Source organism: Nymphalis io, chromosome 13 (assembly GCF_905147045.1).
Source record: "Nymphalis io chromosome 13, ilAglIoxx1.1, whole genome shotgun sequence".
Classification (NCBI taxonomy): Eukaryota; Metazoa; Arthropoda; class Insecta; order Lepidoptera; family Nymphalidae; genus Nymphalis; species Nymphalis io.
Genome location: NC_065900.1, coordinates 12,301,497 through 12,315,478, shown reverse-complemented (window position 1 = coordinate 12,315,478; position 13,982 = coordinate 12,301,497). Strand labels below are relative to the sequence as shown.

The 13,982-nt window shown below is 36.8% G+C and overlaps 1 protein-coding gene across 1 annotated transcript in view; it reads left to right on the top strand.

Annotated features, from left to right (window-relative positions):
- Positions 1-2,775: 2,775 nt before the first annotated feature.
- LOC126773031 (mothers against decapentaplegic homolog 6) overlaps positions 2,776-13,982 on the top strand; it is a 31,259-nt gene continuing 20,052 nt past the window's right edge. The window contains exon 1 of the mRNA XM_050493652.1: positions 2,776-3,161. Coding sequence (XP_050349609.1) covers positions 2,888-3,161 — 274 coding nt within the window. The 5' untranslated portion in view covers positions 2,776-2,887. The remainder of the gene's footprint in view (positions 3,162-13,982) is intronic.

Below are 13,982 nucleotides of genomic sequence, written 5' to 3'. Positions count from 1 at the left end.
AGGTCATGTCATATCATAAAGGTGTCATTTTTAACTCATTTAATTTGTTACATCAAGGTTAACCCAAGTTACCTTCAGCTCTCACGTTTTATTTTAAGAACTTAAATTTTTAAGAGCTATAAACGCATGGATCCTATGTACGCCATACATACGTCGGCCGTACACGAATAATTAATCAAATCAAAATTATAAATCAATTATTTTTTAATCATCTGTTTGTTACATAACACCTTCTTATGTTTTCCTATTGTCATTACAATACATTCGCAAAAAGAAATAAAAGCTAACTTAATAAATAAATAGATTAAAAATAAAGCACGTTTTACAATTTTTTATTTGTAGTTATTTAGTTGAAAGACTTTCATAATTAAATTTTATCTAACTTTCTATTATTTCAATTTTTTTTTCAAGTTATCCTGTTGGTCAGTAACTGATGGAGTTCTGAATCATTCTTCCCAATGAGTAAGAATCACTAATAGCTTTTCGTTACTTGTAATATAAATTTTACCTTTATTTAATAAAATTATTATATGAAGGTAAGCAAGTACGTTTTAAGGAGGTTAGCGACTTCAGTTAAAAATTTAAATATATTTTTCAATTAAAAATGATAAGATCTTAATATTATGAAGGTTTTAAATGCGTAATATTTAAAAAAAATGGTTGAATTTTGTTTCAAATAAATATGATAATCATCCTAAATGCGTACAGAATAAATGTAAGAAGAAGTAAGAGAACTTCGATTGTTACACAATTACCTTTCAAAACTTAAAAAAAAAAAAAACAAATAAGTACACATTATTGTTGCGCGCAAAAGTTTAAAAATAGAACATACAAAAGCATTTATTGAGGGGAATCTCTTAATGACTGATGGCAACACCGTGGACAGCGCTCTGTACTGACTATGAGATGTGAAAGATTCGTCGGGCGTTATCTAGCGCTGTTATTTATTAGCTGGATGCATGTCGCCACTCGCCGCGCGCATTCCCTGTCCAATACGCAAACAACAATATTTTTGTAGAAGTGCCTTATTTATTTTAGCTATTTTTAGTATACTAATAAAACGGACTATTGCTTATTATTATTAATAGTATCTTCGATTTAAAAAAAACCTATCTTTTTGTAGTTTATAGTGCATTTTGCAAGTTGCCAAAGCCAAAACGGCCTTTACTTTGTCTATACGTCCGTTTAGTAATAGTAATAATAATAATAATTTATTTGCATGAAACATAGTTTTACAGATGTTATGATTTCTTTATAAGTTTCTAATACATTTCGCTCACGATAGACACGCAAATATATTTGTTAACAAGTAATTAATATTAAATACAGATCACGCCAATTGTACATTAAAATAATTATATTAATATATGTATAAAATGATTAAAATAAAAAATGGTTTAAAATTAACAATAATTAATTAAATTCAATGATTTACTTAAGTTTATAGGTTGACACCCTAACCGTCAAATCGTCATGGTTAAAAACCGGTTCGAAATGTAGATTCTACCGAGAACCGACAAGGAAATTAATTCACTTATATTATATATAATACAGTATATATAGTTATATTATATATATTACAGTATTAATTATTATAATGAGTTAAAACTGTTTTCACGATTTTTCCCATTTATCTATCCCCATATAGATAAAAACGTTGTTTTTCTTCCGTCAATATTGTTAGGTTTAGCATTTTTAATTATTCCATGTACCATAAAAATTAAACGCGATAAACCTCGCTGCACTGTTAGCCATTTACAGTAAATATTTATTTCCAAAAATAAATATAGATTTAATAAATTGTTTGTTTATTGATGTTCAGAAATAATAAAAAAATGTCATACTAATAATTAATAACATTTAAATTTCTTTATTATTTTAAAAACACAATATCGTTTTTTATAATATAACAAAGAAAATAGTATCACTATTTTGTTCATGAAAAAATATAGTATAGTACTATACATACGCTTTCTGGGATATTGTGGTTTTAAATATAAAAATGGGGTATTATCTTAATAATCACAAATTTATGCTATAATTAAAAAATAAATTAGTTTATATTAAAATAAAGTATTGTCTCTCAGAGACAGATCCCAATACGTACTTAACTATGGGCTCGATGTTCTAGTGTAGCGTGTGTCGGTGGCGCCGCACGCACACACGCGCGCACACCTGACGCCGCCGGTGGCGCCAGCGCCCCTCCGCCCGCGAGCCGTGCACCCGTCCAACATGTGTTGCCTGTACATGAACTTTGTATCGAAAGTGGGAAGTTTGAATGAGAGTAATACTGTATGCGATATCGTGGGATCACAAGATCGGTTAACTAAATTGGTGTAATTATAATTAATTTACAATAATTATTTAGTTATATTTAAAATTATGATATAAAAGTTTTTAAAAATGAAAACATTATTTTTAAATTCAGCCCTTATTATAATAATACTATCAGATTTGTAAAAAATAAGTCGAAATTGATCGATATAATACGAGGTATTTTTGTACCCTTTTTTGTAAGGAAATATAATAATTCTTCAAAGATATTTGGACATAAACAAGGGTCTCCGTAATGAGTCAACATCCGGACACGTGTGTTTGCTATCTAGCGATTGAAGGAAGCGCCGACAAGGGCAGATGAGCGGCAGGAGACAGAGCACAAAAAGATAAAATTAAATAAAGTACAAGCGCGACGGGGTAAACGGTACACGCAGGTGTCGCTCTGGCCGCGTCACCGCGCCGGGCGGCGACGCTCGTCCCGCGTCCGCAACCGCGGCCTGGCGGGCGGCAGTCGAGAGGCCGCACGCGGCGAGTGATGTCGTGTCGGCAGTGCAGCTGTAGCGCGTGGCGCGGGCGACCGCGAGACTCGTGACGCCGGCGGCGGCATGTGATGTTCCGGAGACGCGCGTTGCGGCGGCGGCTGGCGGCGGGCGGCGCGCCGTCCGTGCCTGACGATCAGCTGCGGAGGCTGGCGCGCGCGCTAGACGCGGGGCCCGCCGGTGCGCCCTGCGTGCCCGGGCCCTCGGGCCCCGCGTTGCGCCTCGCCGTCACCCGAGCCTTCCGCTTCCCAGACCTGCGAGACCTCAACGAGCTTCGCCGCCTGCCGCATTGTTCGGACCACCAGTGCTGCAACCCCTACCACTTCAGCCGCCTCTGCGAACCCGGTACGTGACGGACGTTGACCCGCGCAACAAGTGAAGTAAACATGTGTCGACACGGTGTTCGCTTCGGTGTACGGTTGTGGAATTCAATCTGCCGCAATGTGAACGCCTGTTATCGAAGACGTGGCCGCGAGCCGGGTGCCCTCGGCTCGTGACGAACAATTCGTAAAATGTGAATGGCCGGCTCAAATCTTGCTGTTGTCAGTGATTTGGAATGAATGGTTCTCGCGTTGCATCGGTGTCGTGCACGAGTGTCGAGGATTCTATTCGAAAGACCGTCCTTATCCGTGCGTAGAAAGTAGGAATACAGTCTCTTCGAAGTTGAGAGTTGTCGTGTGATGAACTCTTATCGCGACCTATTTGTGTTTATCTTGACGTCGTTAATTAAGATTTCGCAAAGTAATGGAGCGTGTACACTTGTTCGTTGGGTTGTATTTTTGTTACATTGTTTTATCCACGCAGCCCCCGAGGCGGACTGCACCGATATCAGTGTAAATCGTTATCTCATATCGGTTATCGCCGCTATATTTGCTTCTGTGTGTTGTTACGTTGATTATGGCGTCATCTTGCGCCCGCACCGAAAGAGCGACGCCGTCGCTTTTTTATATTATTCTTCGATAACATTGTGTATAAACTAACGTCAGAGTTTTAAGTAATATTTCCATCCCCTGAGAGAATTGTAAACATTTGTGTTCGGCCATCTATTTATAGAAACTGACATCAGCGGTCGTCTTAGATCGAGTAATGTACTTCTTCACAAAATTACAAAAGGTCGCTTAATTTTATTCTTTAAATACGTCTGTAGAGACTAGAAGACATTGAATAGTAAAAAATGTAGTGTAATTGATGTTTGCTTATATCTGTGTTTATTCAGAAATGTAGATAAACAGATTAGTTTTACTGGGCGCCGGTGTGCGAAGCGCGGGCGCGGCATTGCGTCGGCGTAGGTAAAGTATGTAACGAGCACCTAATCTGCCGTTGCGAGGGTCACTCGTTTGCGATAACTAGACAAGGTCACGGCGCTGGCGCCGCCGTGCCGCGACGCCCGGCGCGCGCAGCCCGTTAACTTTTTAATTCGCCAGGCAATGGCGTTGCCGTCAGCCTTTGTACATATTTAAACTTACGTTTCCTCACAACGTCGACCTTTGTAATATTGTACCTTCCTGAATTTAGATGAAGCAAAAAAAAAACTGCTGGAGATCTTGTTGACACTCGACTTTAGTACCAGTAACTTCCGCGTTTTTACATTTACTTAATCTGGTAATTTTTTATCTATATACCCCGAAAACATGTTACAAAAAACGTACATGTGTACTAGCTTCAAATAATTTGAATTCGTTTGACCTATTGACATTCTAAAAAACGTTAAAAACAATGAATGGTAGTAGAACAAAAAATGATATACCCTCAAATTTTAATTGTTTTGGGTAATGTCATAACGTCCATGACTTCGACTCACGCGCAGCCCACGGCCACCCACGCCCACGTAGTACGGTCGTAGTTAGGAACAGTACGTAGGTGTGTTGACAATGTTGGATAGCATATTAATTAAGAAGAAAGTCGCTAAATATTGAATTTTAACTGTATGATATTACAGCAGTTATTGTACCTACGATCGCTTACACTTACGTATTGTAAAAAAAACTGCCCATTTACTAGTTAATACGGAGATTATTTTTCACTACACATTTCTGAAGTATTATTTACTTAAAAACTAATTGTAATTGACACAATTGTGATATATTAAAGTTAATTACAGTGACCGAAGCACAACTCGTTTGTTCTTTTGTGACCAAAAAGCAGATACCGTACAAATTCGTGTATAAACAAAAACTTGAAATGTTTATCTTTTTGGCAAGTTGGTATAACCATATTCAGTCCGGCGCCTACCGCCTAGACTAAATAAAAATTATATGTTCGGCTTACACCATTCCTTTTAGAAAGTTTATAATGTTAATTATCTTTTTTTTTTTTTTTTAAATTATTTCTTTAAATTACTCGATCAGATTCGAAATTTAATTTTTCTAAAAAATTGAATTTAAATTAACTTAATTAATACAATTCATTCCAAATTTGAATATTCATACCACGAATTTTACTACTTAAAATTTATGTATTGGATTGAAGTCACTAGAAATAATCATTTAGACGTTTCGTTTTTTTATATATAAACAAACAAATATACTAGTGGGTGAAGAAATTACTAATCAATCTAAAAAGTGGTGTTCAACCGTGCTTAAAATCGTAAACAAATTTGTAAATAAAGATTACTTCGTTAATTTGCAAGTTTTTATTAAGTGGTATGTCTATTTCAAGACATCCTTGTTTTTCTAAGTACTTTCACTTTCATTGACATGATAATATATAACATATGTATAAATATTTACCTTATATTAGTACCTAATAATATATATAGACATTTAAAATTTCGTCATAAATTGAATTTCCAATATTTCAATTAATCAGTAAATATTTTAAAATATGGTACTATGTATAGTAAAATTCACTGGTGGTAGGGCTTTGTGCAAGCTCGTCTGGGTAGGTTACCACCCACTCATCAGATATTCTACCGTAAAACAGCAATACTTGATATAGTTGTGTTCCGGTTTGAAGGGTGAGTGAGCCAGTGTAATTACAGGCACAAGGGACATAAAATCTTAGTTCCCAAGATTGGTGGCGCATTGGCTATAAGCGATGGTTGACATTTCTTACAATGCCAATGTCTAAGGGCGTTTGGTGACCACTTACCATCAGGTGGCCCATATGCTCGTCCACCTTCCTATTCTATAAAAAATAATAATAACAATTTTCATATATGGTGTATCAGATGCATACAAAGTAAAATACTATTTAGGAACTCGTATAAGTTGTTGCTATATATACACTGGCCGCCAAAAAAATCGACCCACCCGTATTTTTTTACTTACAAAGTTGTTATCTTAACTATGCGACCACCTAGGTGGATTGTTTTACTTATGGGATATACATTTAACATTTTATTACCCACTTGATATTGATTTGGAGGAGTTGTAAGTGTTATTGAGGATATTTGGAATATTTTAAAAGTATTGATAAGAAAACGTTACTTTGTGCACAAAGTGCATGGTTAGTTTATTTCCAGTTCTTAACGCGGAGTCATCTCGGTTCGATGTTTATTATTGATTAAGTGTATGAAACTTTGTTGAAACAATAATTTTAATACGTTTAAACATAAAAAATGGATACTACTGAAGCAGAAGCTGCTCAAGTCGTAGCTCTTATTCATGAGGGGTTAAGTCAGCGAAATGTGGCTAGAACACTAAAATTAAGTCGTTCAGCGGTGCGAAGAGTATACAAACGCTACTTGGAGACTGGGGAGTATCGCCGGAGACCAGGATCTGGCAGGGGGCGTGTCACGAACCCGACCGATGACCGTTTTATTGGTTTGACGTCTTTAAGAAACCGACATCTTTCGGCTGTTGACGTTCAAGTTAGACTCCGAGAAAGTCGTGGAGTGTCTGTGAGTGAAAATACTGTAAGAAGAAGACTTCGAGAGCAAAACTTAACCCCTCACAAGCCAGCAACAGGACCAAAACTCACAGCATCCCATCGACAAGCAAGACTACAATTTGCTAGGCAGCACGTCGATTGGACACTGGACCAATGGGAGACAGTATTGTTCAGTGATGAAAGCCGAATGTCTCTAGTAGGCTCTGATGGACAACGTAACGTCATGCGAAGGCCAGGAGAACGCTACTCTCAGTGTTGCATTCGAGAAACAGTCCGATTTGGTGGAGGCTCTACAATGTTTTGGGGAGGTATTTCTTTGACGGGACGCACAGGGCTGGTTTTTTTCCGTAATCGTGCTGTTAATGCTGAAACTTACATAACGGACATTCTGGAGCCTCATGTGATGCCTTACGCTGGATATATTGGGGATAATTTCCAACTTATGCACGACAACGCACGACCTCACGTCGCTAGAATTGTTAAAGACTATCTCAGGGAAGTCGAAATTCCAGTTATGCAGTGGCCAGCCAATAGTCCGGACTTAAACCCGATAGAGCACCTCTGGGACCAGCTAAAACGTACGGTTCGAGCACGAAATCCAATTCCAGAAACCCTGAATCAACTGGAAGCTGCCCTAACTGAAGAATGGCAACGGACCCCACAGGAAGACATTAAAAAGCTAATCAGGTCACTTAATAGGCGTATGCAGGCAGTGATTAGGTCAAGAGGAGGAAACACTCCCTATTAAAGTAAGATTTAGGCACCCAAAATTAAAAACAAACGGCATAATCGTTTTGTACACAAAAAAATAAAATTGCGTAAAATTTTGTGTTTTCGTGTTTTGTCACATATTTACCTAAAAACCTATTTGTTGCGCTCTATTTCTGTTTTTGTACAATCCTACAATTGCATTTTTTCATTATCAATCTTAAACATATAAATATGTGGTAGTTTAAAACCATACGATAGCTTTTTTACAAAAAATGTAGGTGGGTCGATTTTTTTGGAGGCCAGTGTAGTAGCAGTTTACGTGGTGGATTCGAATTTAACTTTATTTACATCTCCATGGTCGGTCGATAATGTTTGGACCTCACCTATGCGGCTTTTTCATCCGCCGCCGTCTCGCCGTTTATTCGTCGCCAGTTTTTTGTCAACTTTCGCGTCAGGAACCAGACTGATGAAGCTCAGCATTCCTTTGAATCGTACTTCCAAGTTACCTACACGGTATGAGAGGCTTTGGATAAGTTATCAATCTGTATGAACTGTCGTAGGTTACGTAAACTATGTATATGTTTTTGTGCTTAACCATTAAAAACATACAAAGTTTATGTCCACGGGTTTTTTTTACTTCAAAACTGACATTTGCAGTTTTTTTTTCTAATAATATGTCAATGAATATATTCATGACTTCATTTTTTATAATATACACAGGACACGTGTATAGTTTTGTTTTTAGTTTTTTTTATTTTTGTGTTATATTTTAATGTCGAAACTTTGCTAAGAGCTTATTAAATATTTTAGCTGTCTTAAAAAAGTAAAATCAATCAAATATACTTCTGTATTTTTGAGCACCTGGTTCACTTAATTTGAATGTCTTTAAGTCTGCCAAATGATATATATTATTTAACGCAATTAATTATCATCCTCGCTTTAATTCTAAGGCTGTCATGCAAATAATACATCCGAGAGACTTCTATTTGTATCAGTGGCTATAAATCTCGAAGATTTATGCCGAAAACATACTTGTAAGCCTTCGGTAGAGCTAGATAAAAACGTTTACAGGCATGTATTTTGGTAGACGTGAGTCATATGGAGAAGTTATTCGGCATGCACTTAAAAGTGAATGTAAAACAAATCCACGCACATCAATCTGAGCGTAGTACGTGCTCGAAGCGTGTTTGCGGATCGGCGCCAATCACGCCGCCGCCGCCGGCCTCTATTTGTGAATGTTTTTATCCACCACGACGCTTTCCGAACGCTCTCGATGGGAGGGGGTCCTTATCTTATCGAGCGCAGGCGTCGACGCGACGCCAGAGACAAGCCGGATTAAAGATCACCACGAATTTCATGCTTCTAAAGTTAGTGAGTGTTAATCGACACGATATTATATCGAAATAGTTTATCATGTTCTTATACTCCAGTGCCAGTTAAAAGTACTCGGAACGATATCCGCTTGCAGAATCTGTGTGCCAGGTGATTTCGACCGTACCAATTTATCGAATTACGAGACGAGTACATTTAATGATGTCGTCTAGATATAGCAGAATCCATCTGCTGTTAACGTTGCGTTGGAGGCGGCGGCGTGGCCGATATTTATTTAGCCATAATTGCTTGTCGGCTGACTGGCGCCGGCGCCATGTCGCGCCGTGCGGGGCCGGGGGAGGGGCGGCTGCGCCGGCGCAGGTACGGCCGCCGCACTGCGTAAGCTCAACTCGATTTTCGTGATCGGTTTTTTCTCGTTTTATTGTAGTCTGGTCATGTTTTTGGGTTGCTTTGTAGAATTTGTGAATGGTTATCTCGTTACGTCCGCCAGGTATATAATGGGTCGTATTATAACTAAAGTTGTATTATGATGGTAAATGTCATTGTGGGAACGTTTTTTTTTGTGATCGTGACCAATCACGAATGAAAATTTACGAATTCGTGTCGCTGTTATAAGTGATTAGTTCGTCGGTTTTAATTTCGGAACGATTTTCGTGAACGATAAATCAATAAAGGAAATCCTTAACAACTTTCTTCCGTTTCGCTCTTGTCGTGAAATCAGAATTATCGATGATCTCACTGGCGATGGCGTCTGTTTACTAGATTCTATTCGCCGTCTGTGTCACAGCGGCCCATTGACTCGGCACCTGTGACGGAACCGGTCGCACCCGCCGCCGGCTCTTGCGAAACTGGTAAAATTCACTTTATTACTCTCCGGTACCGACACCGGCTCCGATGCGGACGTGTCGCCGATCGCTCATTTCTCGATCACGATAATGCCTTTACAAATTTGAAAGCATCTCTTGTTTGTGATCGTTTATAACTCGTATCGACTGTTGTTTTCGTCTGTATTGTTTTTTTTCTTGGTGCCGACTAAAGTATACAATTAATAATAGGTACTCGTAAATGACGTAAATATTATCGCTATCAGATACGAACTATCTGCTTTCCTGAAATCAAACCGTTGATGAATAAAACTATAAAGAATACGGTCGCAAAAAAAGTCCATTGAAGATTCATATTTACAATAACTCTAATAATAGGCTTATAGAATGTTTATTACAGTACATTTGTTAACTAATTTTGCGTCTTTTGTTTTAAACTAAAGGCATAATTTGGTGGATCGTTGATATATATCCGGTGCTCGTCGAGGAGTGACAAAATACATAGTTTTGATGTGCGTCAGTCGTCGCCACGACACATACGTTTGATTCCGGATTAATATCGTTTTCTTATATTATCAATACTTGTAAGAGGCCTTTTGAGGATGTATGAAACGTTATAAAAATAAAAGATGGACAAATCTTACGTCATTCTCTTTAATTAAATCAAATTTAATATAAATAGAGGCTTGTATAATTAGGAAACATGGGTTTTATGTTATTTAATACTACTTGACTTGGATCGAATGGAATAGAGCGATGCCAAGTGTCTTCATCTTTATTATTTATTTGCTAAAACAAACGATAGCTTTAATTATTTCCGTACAAATAGAATGCGATAGAACGATCTATACCACTGGGTTTTATTATGTCTTTTATGGCAAATATTTTAGATTATCTTTTTACCCCAAGAATATAATTACCCCCTCTAATAGTCATATTTTTTCCCGTATTTTATATTACTTGAAATTGATAATAAAACTTGCAAATTGTCCAAATATTCTGACTCATACATGTCGCAGGCTTCTTTTAAGTCGTAAGTTGTATGTCCCATTCATCGGATTCTATTAAACCTCTCTATTTCATACAACAAAATCGACCAATCAAAACGAACCTAACGAATTCTATTTTTGATATTTTATGACATTAAGATAATTCTGTCTAATCGTAATGTCAATATCGAGTTAACCAATCAAAAAAGATTACCAATGTCTCTGACAATTCCCCTAGAACATTCCATCACAATTAAACGATGGAACTCGTGAACGATACCCCAGTAGTCATTCAAAGCAGATGATGTCATAGTGAAATGTATGCTGTGCAAGCACAGGCACTCTTTCTCTCACTCTAATACTTAAAAGGGACTGCAATTCAACACGACCGCAGAGACTTCAAGCGTAGTACTAACACGGCCATCTTCTCGACCGCGGTTTTATTAAAGCCTTATTAAACCACTCGGTTAACGAAGCGGTTACTTATTAATATTAAGTAATTATATAAAATAGACTGTTCTTTTACGGTTTCCGTGGTAAAGTAAACTCCTTTGGCGGAACTGTAGCATGTATTACGAAACATAAAATGATATCATCAGAAAAGCCGCTTTTATAATTCACCGATCGTATCTTGTGCGTCAACTAAAAATTAGCCACAATGCTTACTAATGAGTGTAAATGAATTCTTTTAAGACGCCGGCTTTTATAAACGTAAACTGTATATGCGGATGGCGGCCATATCAATAGTTGTTATTAACTTTTGAGCTGGATTTTGTTACGTCACCTTGTAAATCTCTCGGGAAAGGGATTTTTCATTTTTTTTTGTTTTTAATCTATCATCATTCAAGGTAATAAGGTCTGTGTCAAACTTTTCCATATCGTATTTCGTAAATCCCGTACTTTGTAATTCACACGCTCTTATCCGAATCCGAACCCTGTTTAATAGTGATTAAATATCAAACTGACGGAGGGTTATATTTAGCATTTATCATATTAGCATATTTTTAAGAATAACTTTACCAGTCTTATAGAATTAATTAATCTTATATATTACATAATTCTTATTATTATTTATATTACTATAAATTGGCTATTTATTTTCTACAAATATAATGAAATCACAATGTCTTAGAAAACATTATTATCAAAGTAAACCATACAACTTTATTAACTTTTTACTGACTACAATCAAATAGATGGTTTGAATATTTGTCATGAATTTTGGGCATCGCGGTCCAGAACAGAACAGTAACTTGTGCATTCTTGCAATATATTTGTCGTGTATTGATTAAATAACTCTAACGACTTTATTATCAACTAGTTCTCATCTCATTGCCTGCGCGTTTAGGGAATTTTATCAAAATCGGTTCAGTGGTTTAGCAGTGAAAGCGTAACAGACAGAGTTACTTTCGTTTTTATAATATTATAAATAGTTGAGTTGAGAATCGAGTTGAGTCGAGTACTATTTTTTCACTCAGTAAAAATTGTCAATTCGCGCAAAAGACTTTGAATAACTCTGCTTAAATGCCTATTATCTGGTTAATGGCATATTTCATCTTGAATTAGTAAATTTACGTTTTAAATTTGATACTCGGTTGCTCAGTAAAACTGGTACTCGACACATAAATAGCGATGGAAGGAATAAAAAAATAGCTTTCAATTATTATTCATCGAGTTAGTTCGCTGATAGTCATTTTATGTTGAGTTTTGTAATTATTGCAACAAATCTTCTATTTCGTCAGCTTACGATTTACTTTAAAGTGCATTTATTGCAAAAATATAACTAAGTGCATTAAAACGATTTAGTCGTTATGTCCTAGAATATATATTTAATATATTTTTATATTTAATATATGAAGGCTGACAGGCAAATGGCTCACCTGATGGTAAGCGATTTCTGGGGTCGTGTAGACATTGAAAGTATAAGAAATATTAGTGCGTCCAATCACCAGCAATGCGCAACCGTAAGAATGAGATGATATAACCCTTACATCCCTGTTAATTACTTGACTAGCTCACCATTCAAACCGGAACACGTAATATAAATTATTGCTGTTTGGTGGTGGAATAATTGATGAGTGAGTGGTACTTACAGACACGACGACAGTGGATCTGCATAATGCCCTACCGCCAAATTAAACTATTTGATTAAATGATATAAATAAAAATAGTTCCGCTAATGTTAAACTGTTACTCGCTGATTTTGATTATAAATGAAATTTTATAATCAAAATCAGCGAGTATCGTTTAGTTTATTCGATGAAAAACATGTTTAATGTTTCTGCCAAGTGTCGTATTCTGACGTCACAGATCACTATGTCCCTGCCATACACTCCAATCGATTTGTACGTGTATTAATTTCTCTCTTAGTTTACGTCTTTTTATCTCATTCGTTTATAGTTTTTCTACAATGCTTACTTTTAAAATGTTATTATATAATTCATTATAAAGTTTAAGAGCTCAATATAACAGATATAATTGATAATAGCATCAAACTGCACATTCAACGTGTCCTAGGTCTCGAAACGTGGAGAATTCGCTGACTTATATCAATTACGTTCTATGACTATTTCTTGGAACCGTTTTTAAACATGACGAATCAGTTGAAGCTTTAGTTTGTGTTGAAGATAACGACGCATCGCAACAAACCATCGTAGTTTCAAAGGGATGCGAAGATGTCTATGTATATAGGCAGACGATCACCTTGAATAAAACATGGTACAGGCTTATGTGTATTAATGTGACGGCTGGACAGCGAATGAGGTGTGTCCATTGACAAGTTAATCTCCGCCTACATTAAATATAGCTTGATGAGCTAAATGGAATGCTAACACAAATACGACTGTACCGACTTTGAATTCTTATAGCCACTCCTCCTCGATGTTGGGGGTTAGCAATTGTGACGTCATCCGTTGGCGCCTCTCAGCATTCTTTGTCAGTTTATTTCCTTGTTTTTTTAAAAGTTTTTATAACATTTAAATTGTTTCTTTTTTACTTTAATTAAAATTCGCATTATATACTTTTTGATATTTGCAACCGTATTTAATCCTTGAAAAAACGAAAATTGGAAATAATCTTTTATAAGTTCAAGCAAATAAATTGTTGGAGTAAAGAGACAGGCTCGCTTTTAAATATAATCATTTTCTGAATTACGAAAGATAAGGAAAGGTAGTCATGGTCGTGCTCAGACGTGTATTTATTTATGTGTACGTTAGATTTTTAGTTCAGAAAAATTGTCACGGAATTGTTCGTATAGTGGGGAAAACGCCGGGTGCGCGTTTCTCGGCGCGTGGGCATGGCGGCCGCCCGGCGCCGACGCCGGCGCCATCCGACTTGTTATAATTCGGGCGAGCTATTTTTGTCGATTCACACGCGCGCAACGATCCGAGCGTATAACGTTTTTTCGTATTAAAAACTGTTTGTTGCCTCAGTACGCCACTAAAGCAATTAATGCTGGCTCCTTCATATATCACCGACGC